This window comes from Melozone crissalis, unplaced genomic scaffold (assembly GCF_028551555.1).
Source record: "Melozone crissalis strain CALT ecotype California unplaced genomic scaffold, PUWL_Pcris_2 ptg000012l_1, whole genome shotgun sequence".
NCBI classification, from domain to species: Eukaryota; Metazoa; Chordata; class Aves; order Passeriformes; family Passerellidae; genus Melozone; species Melozone crissalis.
In genome coordinates, this window is record NW_026535790.1 from 15,982,458 (window position 1) to 16,004,016 (window position 21,559).

Genomic DNA, 21,559 nt, shown 5'->3' on the forward strand with positions numbered 1-21,559 from the left:
AGGCATGACCCACGGTCCTTGGGAGTGACCCACAGCCCTTGGGCCTGACCCGCAGCCCTCAGGCATGGCCCACAGCTCTCGTGTGTGTCCTGTGGCCCTCGGGCATGACCCACAGCCCTTGGGCATGGCCCACAGCTCTCGTGTGTGACCCGCGGCCCTCAGGCATGACCCACGGTCCTTGGGAGTGACCCACAACCCTCAGGCCTGACCCGCAGCCCTCAGGCATGGCCCACAGCTCTCGTGTGTGACCCGCGGCCCTCAGGCGCCGTCGCCCCTCAGGCCCTGGCAGTAGTAGGAGCGGAAGGTGCGCTCATGGGCACAGAGCCGCATGGCCCCGTGCGTGTGCAGCAGCAGCCGCGGGAAGCGGGAGGTGAAGTACTCCACAAAGCCCTCGGGGACGGAGCCCAGGGCCACCCGCACGTCGGCCGGCAGCTCGTGGTAGTGGTGCTTCTGCAGGAGAGAGGGGGATGTCAGAGGGGATGGGGACAGTGGGGGTGGCAGGGCCACGGGGCAGCTGGGTGGCCGTACCTTGTTCCTCATGGCCCGCAGCAGGTCACGCACTGACCCTCCCTTGTAGGTGCGGAACTTCCTCAGGTCTGGGGACAGCAGGGGAGACACAGAGTGAGGGGGGACACAGCCCTGTAGCGCCAGCCCCAGCCCTGCTGCACTGTGGCCTCCCAAGGAAGGGCTGCCACCTTTACCTGCCCCGCTTTTGGTTCCTGGGCACAAGCAGGTGCCTGCTGGCCAGTAAAAGCACCAGCCCCTGAAGCCCCACTGCTTCACTGGGCCCAGTGATGAGCCTGGCCCCTCCATGCTCACCCATCTGCAGCGGGAGGGAGATGTGCATCCTCCAGTTGGTCCTCACCACCGCCCGTCCCCCCGATTCCAGGGCTGAGACAATGGGCCCCTCGGCTGGCTCCTTCTCCACACGGTCACTGACGTCCTGTGTGCCCAAGAGGTGCGTATGGCATTGCCCCTGCTCTGCACGAGGTGGGACAGAGACCCAGGGACACCCCAGCCCTCCCAAGAGTAGCTCACAAGGAGCATGTTGACCTAAATGCAGCAGTTTCCAGCACGTTTTTCAGTGCACACCTGCATTCACTGCCAGTGGGAGAGCAGAGGCTCACCTGGAAGAACTGCAGCTGCTTCTCCTGACTCCAGAAAAAGGGATGCACAAGGACCACAGGGGCCGAGGGCCGGCGCTGGGGCTCGGCGCTGATCATCGCCACAATCAGCTCCCTCGCAACGAGTTTGTCTGGGGGTGAAGCAGAACAGCAGCGAGCTCGTCCCTGTGCCGGGAGAGGGAGCTGCCCTCAGCCCGGAGCCTCCCCGTGGGGACGGGTCTCACCGTGAGCCTCCTCCTGCAGGCAGCTCAGCTGGTAGCAGCCCGCCAGGATGTTGGCCTGGCGCCGCAGGCTGTCCCCAAAGGGGTGCTGGCCCCCCGACACCACGTAGTAGAAGATGCACCCGGCTGAGAAGATGTCCACAGCACTGGTCTGAAAAACAGGGGGGCTCGTGGGCAAAGGGCAAGGAAACCAGCATCTCACAGCCCCTCCAACCTCCCCACCCCAGAATTTCTGAGGACTAATGGAGCCTAATGAGACACCTGTGCTGAGCACAGCTGGGCACTGTCCCACAAGGGCAGGGGCACGGGGACAACCCCGGCAAGGAGCACAGTGCCTGTGTCTGGGCTGGCTCTGGCTCATGGAGCTCTCATCGTAATTGTGTACCCCAGCAGTGTGACCCGAGGCCACTGCCAGCATGGGGGACACGCCACAGTGGGCCCAAGGAGCACCCGGGGCAGGGGGGCCACGGCTCACTGACAGGGTTCTCCTTCGGGGCGTCCTGCAGCACCTCGGGCGCGATCCAGCCCTCAGTGCCGGGGATCCCGGAGCGGAGGCTGAAGCTCTGCCGGCCCCCCTGGAGCTTCTTGCAAAGGCCGAAGTCGGAGATGACGGCGCGGATCTGCCCGTGGCGGTTCGGGACAGAGATGAGGATGTTACAGGGCTTCAGGTCACGGTGCACTGCAAGTGAGAGGCTGTGGTGTCACCTGGCAGGGCTGGAGCAAGCAGGGCTCTGCCACAGCCCCATGTGCTGCTGAAGCCCCAGTCCTGCCAAACCCCGCAGCATTTGCTGAGGAGGGGTGCAGAGGGGACTGCTGGCCCTTACCGATGCTGAGGGAGTGCAGGTGGGCCAGCCCCGACATGGTCTGACGCAGCACGGACACCGGGTCCAGCCCACGGCGCTCAAAGCTGGGGCTCTCCACGTACTGGAACCACACAGCAGGAGAGGAACTAAGCCTGGTTTACTGAGCAAAGGCAGGCTGGCTGGAGAGACACCCACCCCAGTGTGATGGGGGCGATGGAGAGGAGCTCCCCAGAGGCAGTTTGTGCCCGAGGGGCGATGCAGAGGAGCTCCCCAGAGGCAGTCTGTGCCCGAGGCCGGTGCCTGCAGGGCTCCCGGGCCCGGCTCACCTCCTGCAGCGTGGCGGAGCACAGCTCGATGGCGATGTAGTGGAACTGCCGGTCCCGCTCCGTGCAGAAGTAGCGCACCACGTGCGGATGCTCGTCGGACTCGCGCAGCAGCCGCACCTCGCGCTCCAGCAGGTGCACGCACTCGGGCAGGAGGCGCTTCACGGCCACGCTGCGGCCCTCGAACCGCCCCCTGTGCACAGAGTCCTGCTGTGCCCGTGTGCTGCGGGGCAGGGCCCGGCCACCCTCACCCACAGGGTGCCCAGCATGCTGTACCCACACTGCTGCACCCCAAAGCCTTGTCACATCACCGACAGGAATCTTCCCAGTGTAAGCTGGGAAATGGAGGGTCTCCACTTCATAGGAAAATTACATCCCTCACTTTTTCTGTGTTCAGTGCTGGAAAAGGGGCTCAGCCAGAGCCTAGGAACTGTGCAAGGAGCCAGAGCAGGCGCAGGCAGGCAGGGAGGGGTGCAAGGGGGACCTGCCCTGTGTACCCAGTGCCTGGTCAGTGAGGGCCACGAGCCCAGCTCCAGGATGGGTGGGATGAGGACCAGAAGAAGGTGAAGGGGGTGAGCTATCAAAAGTCCCTGAACCAGTGGCTACCACCCTGACCTGCCTTGTCACTATCCCTGTGGCTCCCAGGGAGAAAGGGAGCAGTGTCACCCACCTGAAGACAAAGGTTCCTCCAGCTCCATGGCCCAGCACGTCTTTGGGGTTAAAAGAAACTTTCCCAACTACAACCAGGTCTGGTTCTGCATCTGCAAGGGAGAGAAGACAGCCATCTTCCAGCCTCCAAGCATTAGTTCTGTACAGAGGACACCTGTTTCTCTATTCATCCGGCCATTTCTTGGGCCCTACTCTTATGTAGCCCATGCTTATCCAGCAGCAGATCTGGCACCTCCTCCCATCCCAGGCAGGCTGCAGCCCTCTCATCTGCAGGCATCCCTGCACCTGCTCTAGGTGCTGGCACCTCTGGACAGAAGCCCCCACAGCCGGCCCGTTCCCCTGCACCCACCTTCAGCAGGCACTGGGACAGCTGGCTCTGGGCTGACTGTCCCGTTAGCCAGCTCCTTCAGGCAGGCGGAGGGGCTGGAGCTCTGTGAGAGCTCTGAGGCGCTGCCCTGGCTCAGCTCCAGCTCCCCGGGCTCCTCAGGGACGCCCTCCCTGGAGACTCGGCCCGAGAGCAGCATCTCCTGCTGCTGCTGCAGGAGCTGTATCTGCTCCTCCAGCTGCTGCTGCTGGGCCACGTGCTGCCGCTGCATCTTCTGGAACACAAACCATGGGAATACTCAGAGCCTGGAGCCACGCTGGGCATCGGCTCCGTGTCCCTCTCCCTCCACCAGCAGCACTCACCATGAACAGCAGGATCAGGATTCCCCCGCCCAGCAGAGCCGTGCCAACGCCAGCCATCACCAGGTCCCAGGTGCCAGACTCGGGGTACACCTCCAGCTGCTCCCCCGGCACAGGGTCTGGCTGGAGCTGCCCCTCGCTGCGGACAGCTGGCTCCTCGGGGCTGCTGGGGGACAGGAACTGCAACACACACCCAGGGCTGGTGACACAAGAGGCACAGACCGCAGGGCACTTGGCTTTGGGACCTCCTTCCTGTCCTGTCCCATGCTGGGGACCCACTGCCCACCCCAAGCAGCACAGACCCCTCAGTGACCCAGCACCCTTCACCACTCACATCGTCGAACACGGTCCTGCTGGGAGGAGCCCTGGGGATGATGGTTTCCGTGGTTTTCCTCAGGTTCTCTGGGAAGGCTCTCAGCATCGTGGTGTGGACCAAAGGAGGCAGCTCATGGTGCCCTGTGGCAGGAGGGGAACAGAGACAACCTTCCGTTCCCCTCTTGGTTTCAGCACCCATCCCTTGCCAGCAGCCCTGGCTCTCCTGGAGTAGGGGGGTTGCTTCTCATGGGACCCCCAGCATGGGTAACTGTGAGCCCTGCTTCAAAGGGTCCCCACTGGGCAGAGCAGGTTGCCTATTGTCCCCAAAGCACAGCAGCAGCTCAGGGTGTTCCCCCCCGGGCACTGTCTGGGAGCCAGGACATGGGTGAGCTTGTGCCTACCACAGCTCCGCACCTATGAGGAGCCACTGGTTGGGAGGTGAGGCGATGCTGCCCTGCGGGTACTTGACGTCCGTGCTGGGCGTGATCTCGCACTCCCCGGACTCCCTCATGGTCACGTCCTCCGTGGTGGGGCCGTCGATCCTGGCCAGCGTGATGCCCTGGGGCTGGGGACGTGGCAGCTCGTGGGGCACCAGGCGGCCGGACACGCCGTGGTGGCTCCAGCGGGGCACAGGGGACACTCACCACCAGCGCCACGCTGCCGTGCACCAGGGAGGTCACAGCATAGAAACTGGTGGCATGCTTCCCCACATAGAGCGCCGGCCTGCAGGGCAAGGACAAGCATCACCTTCCATCCGCCACGGACCAGGGTGGCCGAGCACGGGGAACACGAATGCCACTGGCTGCCACCGCTCAGGAACCACCTACAGCAGCTGGGTCTTGGTGGCAGGGAAGTCCTTGACGGACTGGTAGCTCCACTTGAGGACGTGGATGTCCTGTGACTGGAAGGTCAGGTAGCGCAGGGTCTCCATGGCCACGTTGAGATGGGGCAGGCGGCGCAGGCTGTCCTGGTGCCACAGGTAGATGCCAACCACAGGTGAGCCGTAGTTCTGCGCCCACAGGACCTCCCCGCTCTCCTTGTCCAGGGTCACCACCAGCCCGTCGCCGCTTGAGGCCAAGTGTGCCATTTCTGCAGAGAGCAAGAGGGATGAGGGATGCAGCACTTTGGCTGTGTCTCCTCTGGTCACCCTCAGCTCCGCCACTGGTCGTGGGCTGCTGCCTGCTGTCCCCAGCAATGGGCACAGCTGAGCCCTGCTGGCCCTGGCACTGCCACCCCAGGCCCCTGCACAGCCAGAGTCCTGCTGGAGTGGGCACTGGGGAGCCGAGTGCCATGACTGCCACTGCAGTTGCACTCACTGTACTGGTAGGACTCCTCGCAGAGCGGGGCCGAGTACTCGGAGAAGGTGGCATTCCAGCGCAGCTCCCGCGACTTGGTGTCATACATGGTGATGACGTATTCTGGGGACAGCAGCAGGGCACGAGGTCACCTCCAGGGCCCCATTCCTGGCACCAGGGGGTCGATGGGGGCACTTACGGGTCCGTCCGATGTAGAGCAAGGGGCTGGATGGGCACAGACCATCCCAGGCCTCTGTTGAGAGGGTGGTCTGCTTCTGCCCTGACTTGGGGTCCACAATGAACCAGCTGTCCTGCTTCTTCCCTGAGAAGGAAAATGCCTTCTTTGTAAGCCCCCGCAGTCCCCTGTCCCCAGGCGCTCCCTCTGAGCCCTGCCTGTGCCCTGCACAGCTCCTGGGGCCGGGGCAGGGCTGTCCTGCGCACCCCAGGGTCCGTACCGGTGTACAGCACCCCGTCCGAGCCGCGGCACGGCGAGGACTGCACCAGCTCCGGGATGGTGAACGGCAGCTTCTGCAACACAGGAGCAGGACAGGGTCACCCTGCAGCCCAGGGACCCCAGGGCTCACAGCGTGCCCACGGCCACACAGCCCTACTGACCATCAAGCCTTCCTTGTTCTTTCCTCCCAGGATATACAGGCTGCCGTCATTGGGGTCTGGAAGGAATGCTGGCCTGGGAAGCACGAGAGAGGGATAAAACGTGAGCCACTCCCTGCCCCAGGCACCTCCGAGGACACAGAGTGGCTACAATGCAGAATCCCCTTTAGCGGCTTGCTCCAGGGTGAGTCCCTGCAGGACTTGACCTTTCCTGGGCACCTGCAGCACTGGGTTTTGCAGGAGATAAATCCCACTCTGGTCAGTCCTGGGACTTCCCACAGCCACCCAGTGCCCATCCACCAGGCCGGCGGATGCCCTGCCTGTCTCAAGGAGCTCTCGCTGCCCGCCTGCCCCTGAGCTGTCAGGGGGATTTCCCTCTATTTCTCTCCATGCTGGTGTGTGCAGTGGAGCTGAGAGTTCCTCGGCTGTGCAGCAGGTGCCAGCTCCTCCTCATCACCATGTGCCAGCACCAGGGACAGGGTAAGGGGACGCCACGGCATGGGCTGGGCATTTCATTTCTCTGTGGTTCCCCTTTCCTGCTGTTGCTCCATCAGTTATCAGGGAGCCTCCTGCACTGCCCAGTGGGGGTGACACTCACTCTGCCACATAGACCGGCACCTGCAGAATGGGATCTGAAACAGAGAGTGAGAGGCCACATCAGCAGCGCTGCTGTGAGTGGGACAGCACAACACCACTGTTTACCCAGCGTGGCACTGTCACCCAGCCCAGCCACGCAGCCTGTTTGCCTTTCAGAGCCAAAAGAGACACAAAGGCAGATGCTCATCTGTGCCTGGGGCCGGGGCTGGCAGCGCACCCCAGACTGGAAGCACTGGCAGCCCAGAGCCCATCCAGCAAAAGCCAGGCCAGGGGAGCATTCCCAGACCCCAAATATGCCCCAGGAGCTGGGCTGTAAGCAAATGCCTAGTCAGTACTCACCATCCTTCAGGGTCCACTTGATGTCCCCTGTGCTCTTGCTGACAGCGTGGAGGTTCCCATCCAGTGTGGAGATGAAGAGCAGCGTTTCTGGGACAGTCACAGCACCGCCTTTGAGGCTCTAGGACAGACACAGCATCCTCAAGAGATCAGCCAGACTTGGGAGCAATCCCCCAGCCCAGCTCCTCTGTGCAGCTCAGCTCCTGGGGCAGCTGCACCCTCAGTGACTGGCACCACCCGCCCCTACAGCCCCTGGCTCCCCTGGCTCACATCCCACCTCAGCCATCCTGGGGCTGGAGCAGCTTTCCCTCTCCCTCCGCTCCCTGGAACGAGTTTTCCCACAGGTGGGATGAACTGCAGTGTGGCTGTTCCCAGTCACAACCCTGGATGCCTTTCTAAAGGTGACAAGAGCAGCCTGACCACCGGCTCCTTCCAGAAACAAACGAGTCTGGTGACTTTTCATGCCAGAGAAGTGATGATTGCCTGCCTGGGCCTTCAGAGCTGCAGGTTTCAGCTGCCTGACATTGAGGAAGTAATTGCAAATTCACCTGGGAAGAGGAGCTGCTGCTTCCACGTATGGCGTCTGCATAGCGAGTGCCAGCTCAGCCAGCGCCACGCATGCCAGCCTCGCCCTGTCAGCAAACAGGGATGGGCAAACAGCACGGGACACACACGGCTCTGGCAGTCCCCAGTGCCAGGATCTGGCAGCAGCACTGAGGCCCTGGCTGGCCACAGGTCAGTGTGAGAGGCACAAGGACACCCCAGGAGACCAGCCCCTCAGCAGTGCCCTCGCTGCTCGGGGAGCCTGAGCTGGCACAGCCTGTCCTGGGGGCCTGTCCTGGCTGTGGAGCAGGGAGCAGCCAGTGGCCTGTGCCCAGCCAGGACCCGCATGCGAGCCTGAGCCCATTTGCAGAGCAGCACTGACAGTACAAGAGTGGCTGTGGCACGGCAGGGCCAGGAGATTCCTTCAGCTGCAACAAAGCACAGGAGCACACACACCTCCCTCACAATGCGCCTCATATCAACCTCTGCGCCTCCAGCCCAGTTCTTTCATTTGCACTTCTTTTTGCTTCATTATCAGGTGAGGTCAGAGTGAGTTTCCCTGCTCTGGCTTTGCCCAGAGGACACGGCAGGGAACTGCTCCCCAGCATGGCTCCTGCACCCCCCATGGCCATGCAGGAGGGATTGCTGCTGGCTGGGGACGTGCCAGGCTGGCAGACAGGGGCTCTTGCAGTGTGGCCACCTGCCCGGGGGAAACTGAGACTGCCGGGCCCCCCCAGCCATCAGGGCTCTCTGCTTCCTTCCCCCCTGAAGCACTGGGGATTTTTCCATCCCTTCTGCAAGTGTTTTGGTGCCAGGGCACTCGGGCAAAGGCCAGGCTGCCTGCCTGCTCCCCATAAACCACCATGGGCAGAACTGGGAGCACTGGGTGCCTGGGAGCTGCCACCCTCCCGCTGGTCCCAGCCCCAGCCCACAAGTGTGGCTGCTCCCACGGGCTGTCCCAGGAGCTTTCCCGAGGTTCCACCACAGCACTCCGGACTCTGCAGCGATGCTGCTGGGGCTGAGCTCAGCCGGGGGCTCGGGGCACCTCACTCCCCCAAGGATGGATAGAGAGGGATGCCCAAGCACAGACAGAAACTCGGCGCCAGCATCTTCTGCTTCCTCCAGTGAAGCAGCTCTAGCCGTGTAATCCAAAGCCGCCCTGGCACGCTGCCTATCCACTTGAACCGCCACCAGCTGCAGGAGCCGGATCCGGCTCCGAAGGCACCACCCTGACAGGCAGCAGGACCAGGCAGAGGGGGAAGGGGACTCCGCTGCCGCCACAGCCGGGCCCAGGGGTGAGGATGGAGAACAATCCCCGCTCTGGGTGCCGCAGGGGCCCCGGCCCGGGCGACAGCCCGGCGCTCCATCGCACCGCGGCCAACGCGCCCACGAGCGGCCGCGGGTCCCGGCAGCATCCCGGCCCCGCGGGCACCGCGGCCCCTCACCCGCACCCCGAGCACCACGGGGTGCCCCCGCTCGGGCCCCGCTGCCCGGGGGCACCCGCGGCCGCTCCCGCCCGCGCTGCCGCACCTGCCCCGAGCGCGGGGCGCCCCTGTCACAGCCCGGGCACCGAGTGCCGGGCGCCCTCCCGCAGGACGCGCGGGGCACGGCGAGCACCGGGAGCACCGGGAGCTACGCGGGACCGCGCTGTCCTCCCGCACTGTCCCCTCCCGGGCGCTGTCCCACCCCCGCTGCCAGCGGCGGCCGTACCTGTGCCGGGGGCGGCGGGCGCAGCAGCAGAAGCAGCGGCAGCAGCGGCGGTAGCGGCGGCAGGAGCCCCCGGAGCCCCCGCGGGCGCGGCGCGCCGGGGCCGCCCATGTCCCATGTCCCGGCCAGGCCAGGCCGGGCCGGGCCGCGCGGCCGCCGTGAGTCAGCGGGGCCGGGGCGGGTCCCGGACGCGGCTTCCGCCCCCCGCGCTCCGCACACGCACCCCGGCCCGCGGGCCCGCCGGCCTCCCCGCCCCGCCACCCTCCGGCCCCGCGGGAGGAGCCGCGCTCAGCGCACAGCCCCGCGTCCCCCCGCCCTGGGCACCGGCCCCGGCCCGGCCGCGGGCACCGAGCCGAGGGCGGTTCCTCCGGCCGGTAAGGCGGGCGAAGCCCTCCCGGCGGTAGCGGCGGAGGAGCCGGCTCCTGCCGCCCTCCTGAGCCCCGTGTGCCGGGAGCTCGGCCCGAGGACAGCGGGGACCGGGGGCTGCGCTGGGACCCCGCCCCCACGGACCGCTGGAACCGAGAGCCAGGGCACACCGGGCACCACGGCGAACAGGAGCTGCCCGCGGGTAGCTGGGAGAACGGCAGCGCCAACTGGGGCTACCGACCCGACTGAGATGGGGATTTTGGGTGGGACAGCAGCTGTCTAAAGGGGGAAGCGACGCCGAGCAGATCGGTTCAGCACGGCAATCCCAGGGTGCCCGTTCAGCACGGCAATCCCGAGCAGCACCGGTTCAGCACGGCAGTGCCGAGGGTGCCGCACGCCCTGCACTGGGGCTGCTCCGAGCACCCGCTTGGGGCTGTTCAATGGCCCCAAGTGTGACCGTGACACCACAGCAGCACCGGCCCAGCTCGGTGCAAAAGCAGATTAAAGCCCGGCTTTGGGCAGGGAGGTAGAGACCATCCCGTAATTCACAGCCTGTGTGTGTGCAGTGGCACAGGGCAGCAGAACCCAAATCCCCAACGTGGGAGATGGGCACCCACGGCTTTGATGTGCCACCGGGTGTGGGGTCTCCTGAACTTAGGCCTGTGTCCATCTTCCTGCAAAGAAACTCACTACAAACCTTTTGCTCACAGTTGTTCATGCAGGAGGAAGCAGTTCAGTACATACAGAATATTGAAACACTCAAACACGGAGATACTTAATTATCAAACTTTAATTCATAAGACTAATCTTACAGAATAAAACACCAGGATAACCAGTCAAGGTTACACTTAAAAAAATCCAGCAGTGCAAATCTAAGACTAAATATTTGTCATCTCCCTCCCCCCAAAATAGGCAATAGATTATTTAAAAATACCATAATACATGGTACTCACATATTCCATTTAAAATAAATCTGCAGTGAACACAAATATCTAAGTTGGTTTTTTTAAATATAAAACCAAAGAATTAATCGCTTAGAGTATGGATAAGACAGAGTGAACTTCCATGAGCTACCAAGAGGAATCCTTGGCTAGAAGGTAAAATGGCCACGTTTCATACCAGCCTTGCTAGGGCTCTCCTGGTCCCCTCCGGTGACAAGGACACTCACTAACAAAACAAGATGCCAGCGGCCTCATCCTAACAGGTGGGGAGAGGTGCTGGACAGAACTGAGGGTGCAAACGGCTCCACTGGAAAAACCAAGTTACAAAGGAAGAAAAGTAAACCGAGGGGAGTGTGGAAACAAGCCCTGCAAGGCCGGGAGCAGGGAGGGAGCGCCCGGGGCAGCGGCGGGGTCAGGACCGTGGCTGTGGCGGGGGCAGAGCAGACCCCGCCGTGGCACCTGGGCAGGCAGCAGCAGGGAATTGTTTCTCTTTGGCCCTTAGAGCACGGAGCAGTGGGCACCAGCCAGCAGGGGCAAGCTGGGCAGGGTGTGTGTGGCACCAGCACGGCGTGGTGGTGGTGAGTTTATCTCCTTTGAATCCAGATCCCTCTCTTCCGTCACCAGAACACCCTGACTGTAGTTACACATTCCTCATCAGAGTCATTAATGGAAATTAATCATTTACTTTAAACTTGGTATGAAACCACGCGAGTAACACAAGTTCTTCATGCAAGACAGTCTGTTCAAACCCCAACCAGGCTGAGCAACAACACTTCTGCATTCCCAAGGAAGCAGTGACCCTGGGACTGCTTACACTTGGGATGCACCAACAGAGGAAAGGATACCGAACCTGGGACAAGTAGAGGAGGAGAAACCTGCAGTGCTGGGCACGGAAAGGGGAAGGGATGGCACACAGGTGAGCTGTGGTACCCAGTGTCATGGAACAAGGTAGGGAAGGAGCTGGGGGACTGGCAGGAGGAATCCCAAGATGGCAGCAACGAGGGGACACTGCCTGGGCTCTGGGAGCAGCCAACAGCAAACACCAGCTGTGTCCTGCAGGGACCTGCATTTGCCTCACCAACACTTTAACCTGCAATGAGCAAGCCCAGAAAACACTCAGTGCAACCTCACACGGAGTGGCACCCCAGGCTGCTCCCGGGGAATCACACCTACACACAGCAGCCGCTGCTGGGAGCACCCTGGTAAATTGTGATTTAACAGAAATACACGTCTGTGCAGCTGGTACTGAATGCCCACAGAATGAATGTCAGATCTCAGAACCATCTTTATCACCAACTCCAAGTGTACTCACAATTTACTCACACACTGTGTCTCACTGAGGACCAAACTCCTCCCTGGGATCACTGGTTATGCTGAGTCTGCTCTGGGATGGTCACAGTGACCACAGAACAAAATCCAAAGCTGAGAGAGGCAGGCAATGGCTGAGAGGCAACTGTGGCACTATCCCACTAAAAAGAGGGTGTTTCTTAATGTCAGTAACTGCCTTGGAAAAACTGGTGTATGCCAGAACATACCCAACTCCACATCATTCCCAAAGAGAAAGGATCCTAAAAGCAGCGCTGCTAATTTCAACTAGAATACTCATTTCAAAGAGATCCCAAGAAGCCTGGGATATTGAGCCAACAAACACCAACTAAAGCATTTATAAGTCACTTTCCTGTATTTTAATTCAAATTTTGCACATAGAACAAAAAAATGAGACATTTTCATTTTTCCAATCAGATCCACCCTGCAAGGAAGCGCCTAAACAGGATCACATTTTCTTACTCTATAGTATTTTCTTCATGTTTAAAATCTGCACGTAACCCGGGGGTTTGCGCTGAGTCTCCTTTGAGCTGCTGGGCTGTGTGCGGCCCAGGACGGGGCAGCTGTGCCCCTGGCACGGGGTGTGGCAGTGCCCTGTGCCCCAGCAGCGGTCAGTGCCTGTCCCCACTGGCCCCAGAGTTACTCACCCGGTCGCTGCGTCCTGCACAGGAGCTGGGGAGGGGCTGAACTCGGGCACCAGGGCACCACAATGCTGCTGCCCTCCCCAGGGGCAAGGGGGTGAAGGGACAGGGAAGGAAACGGAACACAAAGAGATGCACTGACAGGTCTGAGCACACTGAGGAACAAATGGGAGCTGATCATCACAGAACCAGCAAGGTGGCAACGTGGCCCCAGGTGACAGAAAGAGCCAGTGTCACCCCTCTGCTTTATCCTGTAGTGCCCACACCTTCCACCAGGTAACCAATTGTTAATTTCAGCCTTTACACCAGGGCTGACAACTAGGAAATGACAGGTGTGATGGAGCTGACACAGCTCTCCTGGCCCTGCCACGCGTGTCAGGACACACTGCTGCTGCCTTGTACACAGAAAGGAAATACCCCAAGCTACAGGAGTCACAAGCACAGCACTAGATTTGATGTAGGATATGAAACACCTTTAAAACTCATATTGCGTGGCTGCTCAAACAGAAAATGCAAACTAAAAGCTGCTGTCTAGAGGCTACAGGGAAACATGTGACCTCAAAACCTACAGAAAGCCAATGTGTTTTCCAGTCTCTCAAGTAAAATAAAAGTAAAATAAATACTCATTTGGGAATTTGCACTGCTGTGCTTCAACTGGGCTCTTCCCTCAAGGAGAGGGAAGAGTGGACATGGAGCATATTCAGATTGGCTGTTCCTAAAAGGCTGTTTCTGCATGGCTTTGAGCTACTGGCCTGGAGCAGCACTGAGCCCCAGGGATGTGCGAGCTGCTCCAGTCTGGCTGCACAATGCCACCTGCTATGGGCTTTGCACCTGTGCAGGGCTGAGGGCTCTGTTCAGAACACCTGAGAGAAATGGCACATGGATGGCTGGCATGACACACAGAGCACCACAGCCCCAGGCACAGCACGTTCCTTCTGACAGAATCGGGTGTGAGGGCTTCTTGTGAACTGGAGCAGGAGAAAAGCTGGAAGGTGGTTTACATTTCAGAACATCCCCCGCTGGATGGTTAATCTAAATTACCTGAATTCCATCACTACAAATTTTCAAATCCAGCTCACAAAGACTGCTGCTGTTATTAAGAATCCAAAACAGCCTCGGAGCTTCTCTCTTCCTTACTTCCCCCACCCCAAACAGGGCAGGAAGGTCTCTGTGGTTCCCTCCCTTTGGGAGATCTGTGTCCCGCTGCAGCGGTACAGCGTTTCCATCCGCGTCCATGCCACCGCGTCCCCCTGCTCACACCAGCAGCACAAGGGTGTTCCCAGTCCAACAGCTCAGTGTCAACGCAGCAGCTGCAAAATGATCCTGGACTGCAACATGCACGAGCAAGAAAATGCTCCCGAAATGCAGCAGCCCAGGGCAGGAGTGAAGCACCGACCGGGCACAGGAGGGAGCAGCTGGCAGCACTGGGTCACCCGCCACGACAAAGCCTCCCTGCACAATTCACCTGCTCCAAACACGCCACATCGACCAACCTGGAGCTGCCAGACTCGGGAAAGGCCAGGAAACATCCCAAGCAAGCAGGGCGTCTTTGGGTTAAAACAAAGAATTAGTTCTGCTACCAAGGAGTGGAGGCTGCCCTGGAGGGCCAGCGGGATATGGCTTCACCAACAGCGACGCTGTGCTCTGCTACAGTTAGCTCTTAAAAATCTGCCCCTCAAAGTCCCCTTCACAACCAAGTCACTAAAGTAAGTCTAATGCTGATAACTGAGAGATTATGAAAATATTTGGTTTTGTTCAAACCACGTAAAAAATCCTCAATAATACATTGCAATATTTTCTCTTTAAAACTAAACTGGAAGATCAACTCTCAGCAGATTTAAGTGTATTACACACAATATTTTGTGAATTAAGATTTATTGATTTCCATTGTATTTGCTTTAAATATGGTTGAAGCTGACTGCAGAAAAGGGATGGTGAAATCGTTAAGTTAAAAGTAAACTAATGGTGAAAGAACATCACCTCTGGCTTCCATCCATGCCTCGTTTAGCATGTTTTAATAATAAGTTCCAGGACTGTCACATCCAGGGATGTTGGAGGCCTCTCCCAGCAGTGTCCTTAGATTTGTGTCATTTTCCTGTGCCAGAGGTGAGCGTGCTTTCAAAAATACTGCCACTTCCCCAGCACCGTGTCTTTGATTGCATCGACATACTGAGTTGGGACCCAATAGACCCAGTAGTAAGATGCTTCTGTTGGGCCCAGCTGAAATGCCTGCAATTAAAAATGACAACATTTACACATGGGAACAAAGAGCCGGTGCCAGTGGACAGGCACAGCTCATCCACTGCCAAACCAGACCAGCCTGTCCCACCTGCTGCTCCCTGCAGCACTCGGGGCATTCCACAGCTCCTTGGTGGGCAATTAAAGGAGCATTGCAGAGAACAAGAGCTGCAGAGGCCGAGGAAACCATGAGCTCTTCCCTTTTACAACATCACAACAGCAACCACAACTCCTGGCCAGTTTCAAGAACATGAGGAAATTATTCTGGTAGACAACCTGAAGCATAACTCAGAGTCTCCAAAGAAACCTCAGAGCTGAGAAGCCGAACAGGAACTAAACAGGACAATGACCATGTTTTTATAGCCACAGGATTTTATGTTTAGACATAATGTCCTACTCTCAACTTCCCTCCTATGCCCAGGAGAGGGGCACCATGGCATGCCAGAGCCTCTGCCCTTGCTGTGGGCTAAGTTTATTGCAACTTGTGCTGAAGAGGATCTCTTCTCACAGGGGGGGTCAAAAACCAAGTACTTGGACAGAGACTAGAGCAGCACCCTCCTGCAGGCCATGACTTTAGGGGGAGGAAAAAATATTTCCCTTTCCTCCTCCTAAAGAGGGAAACAGACTTCTTATAGAAAAGAAACTTACTTCAACATCAAAAGTTAGTTACTGTGCTTTGAAAAGCAGGATCTTAAAAAAACCCATGGATTAAAATAAACAGCCAAAATTTCAGTACATTAGCACAGCTCTCTTCTGAAATATAACTTTGCTAGATCCCATGCGAGTTGTTCAGAAAATTACAGGTATGAAAAGATATTACAGCATCAAATCCCTTTTTTCTTAACCTCCATCAAGGTCTGTTGTTCATATAAATACCACAGAATCAAGACATTAAACCAGGTACAAAAAATATCCCTACCGTTAAGAAATCATGAGCTATGTTGTGAACATGTTTACTGGTTTAACACTGTCACAGTCAGAAGATACAAAATAATGCTTAAGCACTTCATGTTTGTGTGAAAACACTCTGGATTTCCACACAGCTGCAGATATTAAATGTGGACCCAAAATATTGACAGTGTGAGAGGAGCCCATGTCCCCATCTGCACAAGGCTGGAACCACCATCCACCTCCAGCCTGCCCTGACCTGCAGCCTCAGCAGTGGGTGCTGCATGAAGGAATCAGATGGATATGATTAAAGTAGAGCTGTTACTCACCATCATGTGATAATCCTCATGGCCTTCAATAGGTTCACTCACCACATTTTTAATGGACCCCATGGGTAACTTTTCTGTTCTCTCTACATTAAAATTGATCAAAGTATTATTTCTGACACGCGGGGAAGCAGTATTCATATTCATTTCATACACCACCTCCATTAATGCCAAAATCTCCTCAGGCCAGCAGAGTCCCCTCCAGGTGAGTTTTGGACACCTGCTGCCCAGGACGTGGTGGCTGCAGCACCACACCCCCCACACCCACAGCTGGACCCAGCACTGCGAAGGAACCCAAACCTGGATCACACAGCTCCCCTGCATCACACGGAGCATTTCAGTGCTCATCATTTGGGCCTAGACTGAGTGATGGGAAATCCCAGGATTTACTTAATGTTTTCCCATAAGGAACTCCCCTGGAGCAGCAGGGATGCTCATCCTATGGAATCCAGTCCAGGTATGGGAACACTCAGGACTGACTGCCAAGGACTGCACTGAACTCTCAACAGCAAGCCTGAAAGCTGGCAAAGATAAGCTGACCTAACTCTGAAAGCTTAGGCCAGGCTTTACCCTGAGGCAGCGAGCAGAGAAGCACAGGGAAGGGAATATAACAGAAAATAGGGAAAGAAACAGGTAAGAGAAACTGAAGCCCCAAAAAGGACTACAGTTACATGGCAGAGTAACATCAGCAGCCAGAGGCAATGACAAGAGCCACAAGGAACGTGGTCCAGGGCAGAGCTTTCCCATCAGCTCTGTCCTCTCTCCTTTCTACACACTCAATTCCAAGGTCCTGCCTTCCAGGTCAAGCATCCAGCATCAGCTGAAAATTATCTTCTGGATACAATGCAGAGAATACCCAAAACACTTTACAAAGGAGAAACTGCTCTTGAGACAGATCTATTTAATTTGTTATCCAAAAAACCTCAAACCTACCTACAGAAAGCACACTGGGAGATAAATAGTGATATAAGGAAAAATATTCTCTGCCTCATAGCTGAGCTCACTCTGTACTACCTGTTCAGACCTGTGACTCCATTCAGGAGGTAAAACCCCATTTTGCCCTTGTTCAGCATCCCCCAAATAGATTTCTGCTCTGAGTATCCCAGCAACAGACAAACCCCATTATCCATGCCTCTGTGCAACTTCAGACTACAAACACCTGCACAAACCCCTGTGAGGCTGCAGGGCTGGGGTAAGAACCACTCCAACTCTGCAGGGCCAGCAGGTGACAAGCTGTGCCAACACCCAGACGTGTTCACCCCAGCCTGGCCTCTGCCATGGCTTCTCAGAGGAGGAAGGAGTTTTTCCCAATAACAGCCAGCAATTACAACCATTCCCTAGAGGCTGCAAGCTGCTGCTGACTCAGGGGAGCAGGGAAACAGGGTACAGGAAACACATGACTACAACAATCAAATTCACAGCTTAAGCAATGCCATGTAGAACACCTGAGAAACACTACACTTGGAAACTCATCTGGGGGGTGATGGAAGAGATCAATCCCCTAAATACTAATCATGGATTTAGAACCTGGGATCAGTAACAGAAAAATCTGCCTGCCCAATCTAGAGAGTTAAAACCACCCCCAATGCCTTGCTCCATCACTTTGCCCAGGAGGAAATCATTGCAACTGGCACCTAGAGAGGTTTTAAAGCCAGAAAATCTTCACAGTCAAGTCTGTCCTACAAAGAAAGGGTCAAAAACTTCGGGGATTTCTGCTTACTTTGGACCTACTGCAGCAGCTGGAGGCAGTGTAAGCACCCAGTTAGGCTGCTGTACTGGCACAGTGAGCAAGCACTCTCATCCCTCTTGCTCATGACTACATATTGGCCAGCCCAGCCAAACTGAAGGAGCACAGCTTCCTCGGCAGGTGGGGGATCCCAGTTCAGCCCCAGGCAGCCACTCACTCCCCCTGCCCCACTGGGATGGGGAGGAGAACTGGGAAAAAGTGAAAAATGCATGGTTTGAGCTAAGAACAGTTTAATGACTGAAACAAAGTAAAACATACTGCTACTACTGATGGTAATAATAATAGTCACAAAAAAAATAAAAAAAAGAAACTCCAGAGAAAGCAGAGATGCCCAATACAGCTGCTCCCCACTGCTGACTGATGTCCAGCCTGTGCCCCTTCAGTGACCAGTCCCTCCCAGCCAACTGCCCCCAGTTTATACTGGCCACGATGCCCTATGGCGGGAAATGTTCCTTTGGCCAGCTCTGGCCAGCTGTCCTGGCCAGTTCCCTGCATCTCCTTGCATGCCTCCTCACAGGCAGGGTCTGAGACACCAAACAGTCCTTGACCGAGGGGAGCACTGCACAGCCACAACCAAAACATCCCCTGTTATCAGCACTGCTCCCATCCCAACCCAAAACAGCTCCTGGGAAGAAAACTAACTCCATCCCAGCCACAACCAGGACACAAACATCCTCATCCCCAGCTCCTCCTGGCAGCACTGGCCACTGCACACCAAGCCCTCTGCACAGCACCACAGCTGGGCATTACTGAGACAAGACATTCACATAATTCCAGCTGGAAGGACACGGAGTGCCAGAGATGCCAACACTCCCAGTTTCTATCCCAGCTCTGAGTTTTCCCTCCAAGTCTTGGCTAAGCCATTGGGCCCCTGTGTACTGCTGGCATCAAATCCATGCTGCTTATGGAGTGCTTTGAGATATGCCAGAATGCCCATTGACATTTGGAGCCAGGAACAGCACCCTGGACCCTCAGTCTGCTGACACCACTGAACTGCAGTTTTTCAGGAACTGATGTGGAGTATCAAATACTATTCAATGCCCTGGGAGAATGGCACGTGAGGAAAGGAAACAAAGCTTTTTGAAGCGCTGCAATACCAACATCATTCCCTAAACACAGTTTAGTCAGAGGAGAAGATTTTCTAGGTCACACAGTTCAGTCACAGCCCCGTCACCAAGTGCTCATGCCCGAGGCTGAGAGGTGCTCACCTTTTGTACCAATCCAGAGCTGGTCTTGCTCGAGTTTGAAGGTCAGCCTGACTTTGCCCCCTGACTTGTTGTACATGCCGGACAGCGGCACCGTGGGCAGCCGCTCCTGCAACGAGACACAGCGGTCACGCCAGGGTGGGCAGGAAACACACAGACCCCCAGCTTTCTCAGCAAAGGACCACCCGTCCCTCCAGCCCTCTGCCACAACAGCAAGGAACCACTGACCCAGTGGGAAGGGCCTCAAACCACAGAGAAGTCTCTCTGTGACTCTGAGCGTCTCAAGGCTTTATTGACGCACCTGCACGCCTTTGACAGAAGGCATCACGTCGTCAGGTTTTCCTTTGTCCAACACTTTTCTGTGTTGCTGCAACACAAAAACAGAAATTAAATTCACAGGAATGGTACAAAGCTTGCAGTGTGCTTGCAGCTGCCCCCTGACCACATCCCAATGGCACTGGGACACAGCTGAGGGCTGTTCACAGGCATTGATCACACAGGCATCAGTGACTTTCAAACTTCATTGTGCACTTTCCAAATACTGCCAAGAAATTATCAAAACAAGTGGAACTCCAACATAACGCCAAGGATAACAGCCTTCTCAAATATACACGCACATAAATACAAGTGTATAAAATCCAAAGTGTTACATCCAGGGAATGGCAGAAATTCTCCACATCTGGCAGTGCAGCCCAGCACCAAACCAGCATGGGATCAGAGCAGTGGTAACGTTCAAATCCACACTCACGGCTTGTACCTGGCTGAGCACCCTAAAAATCACGGGATTTACACTGAGCGTGAACGTGATAAATCACAGAAAACCATCAGCATGCTTCATGGAGGCACTACTTAATTTAACCAGGTTTATTTTGAGCAAGGTACAGGGCTGGTAATACCTTGAGCTAGCAATCCTTCAGCAGCCATCAAAGCAGCCCCACTGCACTGTGCTACAAAAACTGAGAGGAGAATTCAACGCCCACATCCCTGTCAGGGCTGGGACAGCTGAAGGAACTGCTTTCCTAGTGATTGTTTTGAGCAGTTTGGAGATCAACTTATTTTGTGCCACTAAAAAATAAATAGGTTTTAGACAGAGTTAATCTGGGCTGGGTTTGCACTAACAACCACCAAATGTTTCCATTTCTGGACCAAAATGCTTGGCTGTGCCTGGCAGCACAAGCAGTGTCTTGCAAAGCCCCAGTCCCTGCTGGACTAAACAGTTCTGTGCTGCTCCCCTGCCCAGAGTCCCTCCAATGCTGAGCTGTCAGAAATGAACCCCCAACCTGACCTGAGGAGGAACAGGACCCACAAGTGCCTGCAGGAGAATCACAAAAATCCTACCGCTCCCCCACACCAGCAGTTATTGAGATATTAATTACCTTTTGTCTGCAAAGCGGCTCCTTTTTGTTTTCCTCAGCTTTGACGTCCTGCTGAGCAGCCTCTTTGGGTGTATTTACTGCTAACACATCGTTGATGGTAGAGCCCACAACCATTATCTTGGCTCCGTTGGTTACTTTGATTTCCCGCAAGGTTTTCTCCTCCGGCAGCAGTCCCTTGAACATGACTTTCTGCATGGCAGGCGGGAGGCCTAGGGGCAAGCACAGCGATTAAGGGCAAGCACAGCGATGAGGGGCAAGCACAGTGATTAGGGGAAGCACAGCGATTAAGGGCAAGCACAGCGATGAGGGGCAAGCACAGCGATGAGGAGCGGCGGCGGCGCGGGGGAGGCGCGGCAGCGGCGGCGGCCCCACGCACCTGTGAGCGAGTGGATCTTCTGCTTGAGCTCGGCTCCCGTGCTGTCCAGGCAGAACTTCACGTCGTACTTGTTCTTGTTCCAGATCACCTTCAGCTCCACCAGCTCCCTGCCGCCGTCCTCGTCGCCGCCGTTGCTGACGGATGCCTCCGGGGGCTCCCGGCGCTCCTCGCCGTCCGGAGACCGCCCCGCCGCCGGCGAGCCGCCCGCCCCGCCGCGGCCCAGCGGCAGCTCCTGCGCCTCCGCCTCCATGCCCGGCTCCTCGGCACCTGCGGGGAGCGGACAGGAAGATCCCGGCCCGCGGCAGCTGCCCCGGCCCGGCCCCGCTCCGGCCCCGGAGCGCCGCCCGCAGCGTGTCCGGGGCCGGCTCCCCGCGCCGGCGCCCCCCGGCCCGCCCCGCCGCCCCCTGCACCGGCACCACGGGCTCCGGGCCCCGCGGGCTCCCGGTACCCCGGGCCGCGGCCACCGCGGGCTCCGCGCTGCCGGCCGCGCTCGTACCATCGGCGGCGGCAGCGGCGGCGGCCATGATGATTGTGTACAATCCGCCGCGGGGCACGCCGGGAAACGCCGCCCCGCCGCTGCTGGGCCGCGCCGGCTCCCGTAGTCACCCCCGCCTCCCTTTCAGCGTGGGGGCGGCGGTGACCCCCAGATCGCGCCCCCGCAGCACGGGCCGCGCCGCGCCGGGAGGCGGGAGGGGAGCCGGACCCTCCGCTCGGCGCTCCGGGCACCGGAACTGCCCCACGCTGCCGGGCCCGTGGCGGCGGCCGAGGTCCCCTCGCGCGACCGGACGAAGCGGGTGGTGGCGCCTTTAAGGGAGGCCCCGCCCCCGGCGGCGGCGCGCACGGGGATTGGCTGCGGGGCCAGGCGGAAGCGGCGCCGCGGCCACGTGGGCGCGTGGCGGG

General features: G+C 57.9%; 2 protein-coding genes across 3 annotated transcripts; both read right to left on the reverse strand.

The window, feature by feature from the left end:
- Positions 1-161: 161 nt before the first annotated feature.
- ERN2 (endoplasmic reticulum to nucleus signaling 2) lies at positions 162-6,107 on the reverse strand. The gene is made up of 19 exons (XM_054271269.1): positions 6,050-6,107; positions 5,890-5,962; positions 5,634-5,756; positions 5,456-5,557; positions 4,967-5,228; positions 4,784-4,862; positions 4,554-4,704; positions 4,159-4,280; positions 3,828-4,004; positions 3,490-3,739; positions 3,142-3,232; positions 2,475-2,664; positions 2,170-2,269; positions 1,825-2,024; positions 1,349-1,496; positions 1,128-1,255; positions 820-943; positions 529-596; positions 162-450 (listed from the first exon to the last, which is right to left on the reverse strand). Exons 1-19 carry the CDS (start codon positions 6,050-6,052, stop codon positions 259-261), a joined length of 2,583 nt encoding a protein of 860 aa, XP_054127244.1. The 5' UTR covers positions 6,053-6,107; the 3' UTR covers positions 162-258.
- Positions 6,108-6,583: 476 nt separating this feature from the next.
- Positions 6,584-21,213, reverse strand: UBFD1 (ubiquitin family domain containing 1). 2 transcript variants are annotated; one of them, XM_054271305.1, is made up of 7 exons: positions 21,156-21,213; positions 20,660-20,926; positions 20,284-20,492; positions 19,209-19,274; positions 18,911-19,016; positions 6,983-7,100; positions 6,584-6,678 (listed from the first exon to the last, which is right to left on the reverse strand). In XM_054271305.1, coding segments are annotated over exons 1-7 (795 nt in total). In that variant the 5' UTR covers positions 21,184-21,213; the 3' UTR covers positions 6,584-6,677. The 2 variants fall into 2 exon arrangements, with proteins under 2 accessions (XP_054127280.1, XP_054127279.1); XM_054271304.1 differs by lacking the exons at positions 6,584-6,678; positions 6,983-7,100 and adding exons at positions 13,281-14,732; positions 15,959-16,041.
- Positions 21,214-21,559: the final 346 nt, after the last annotated feature.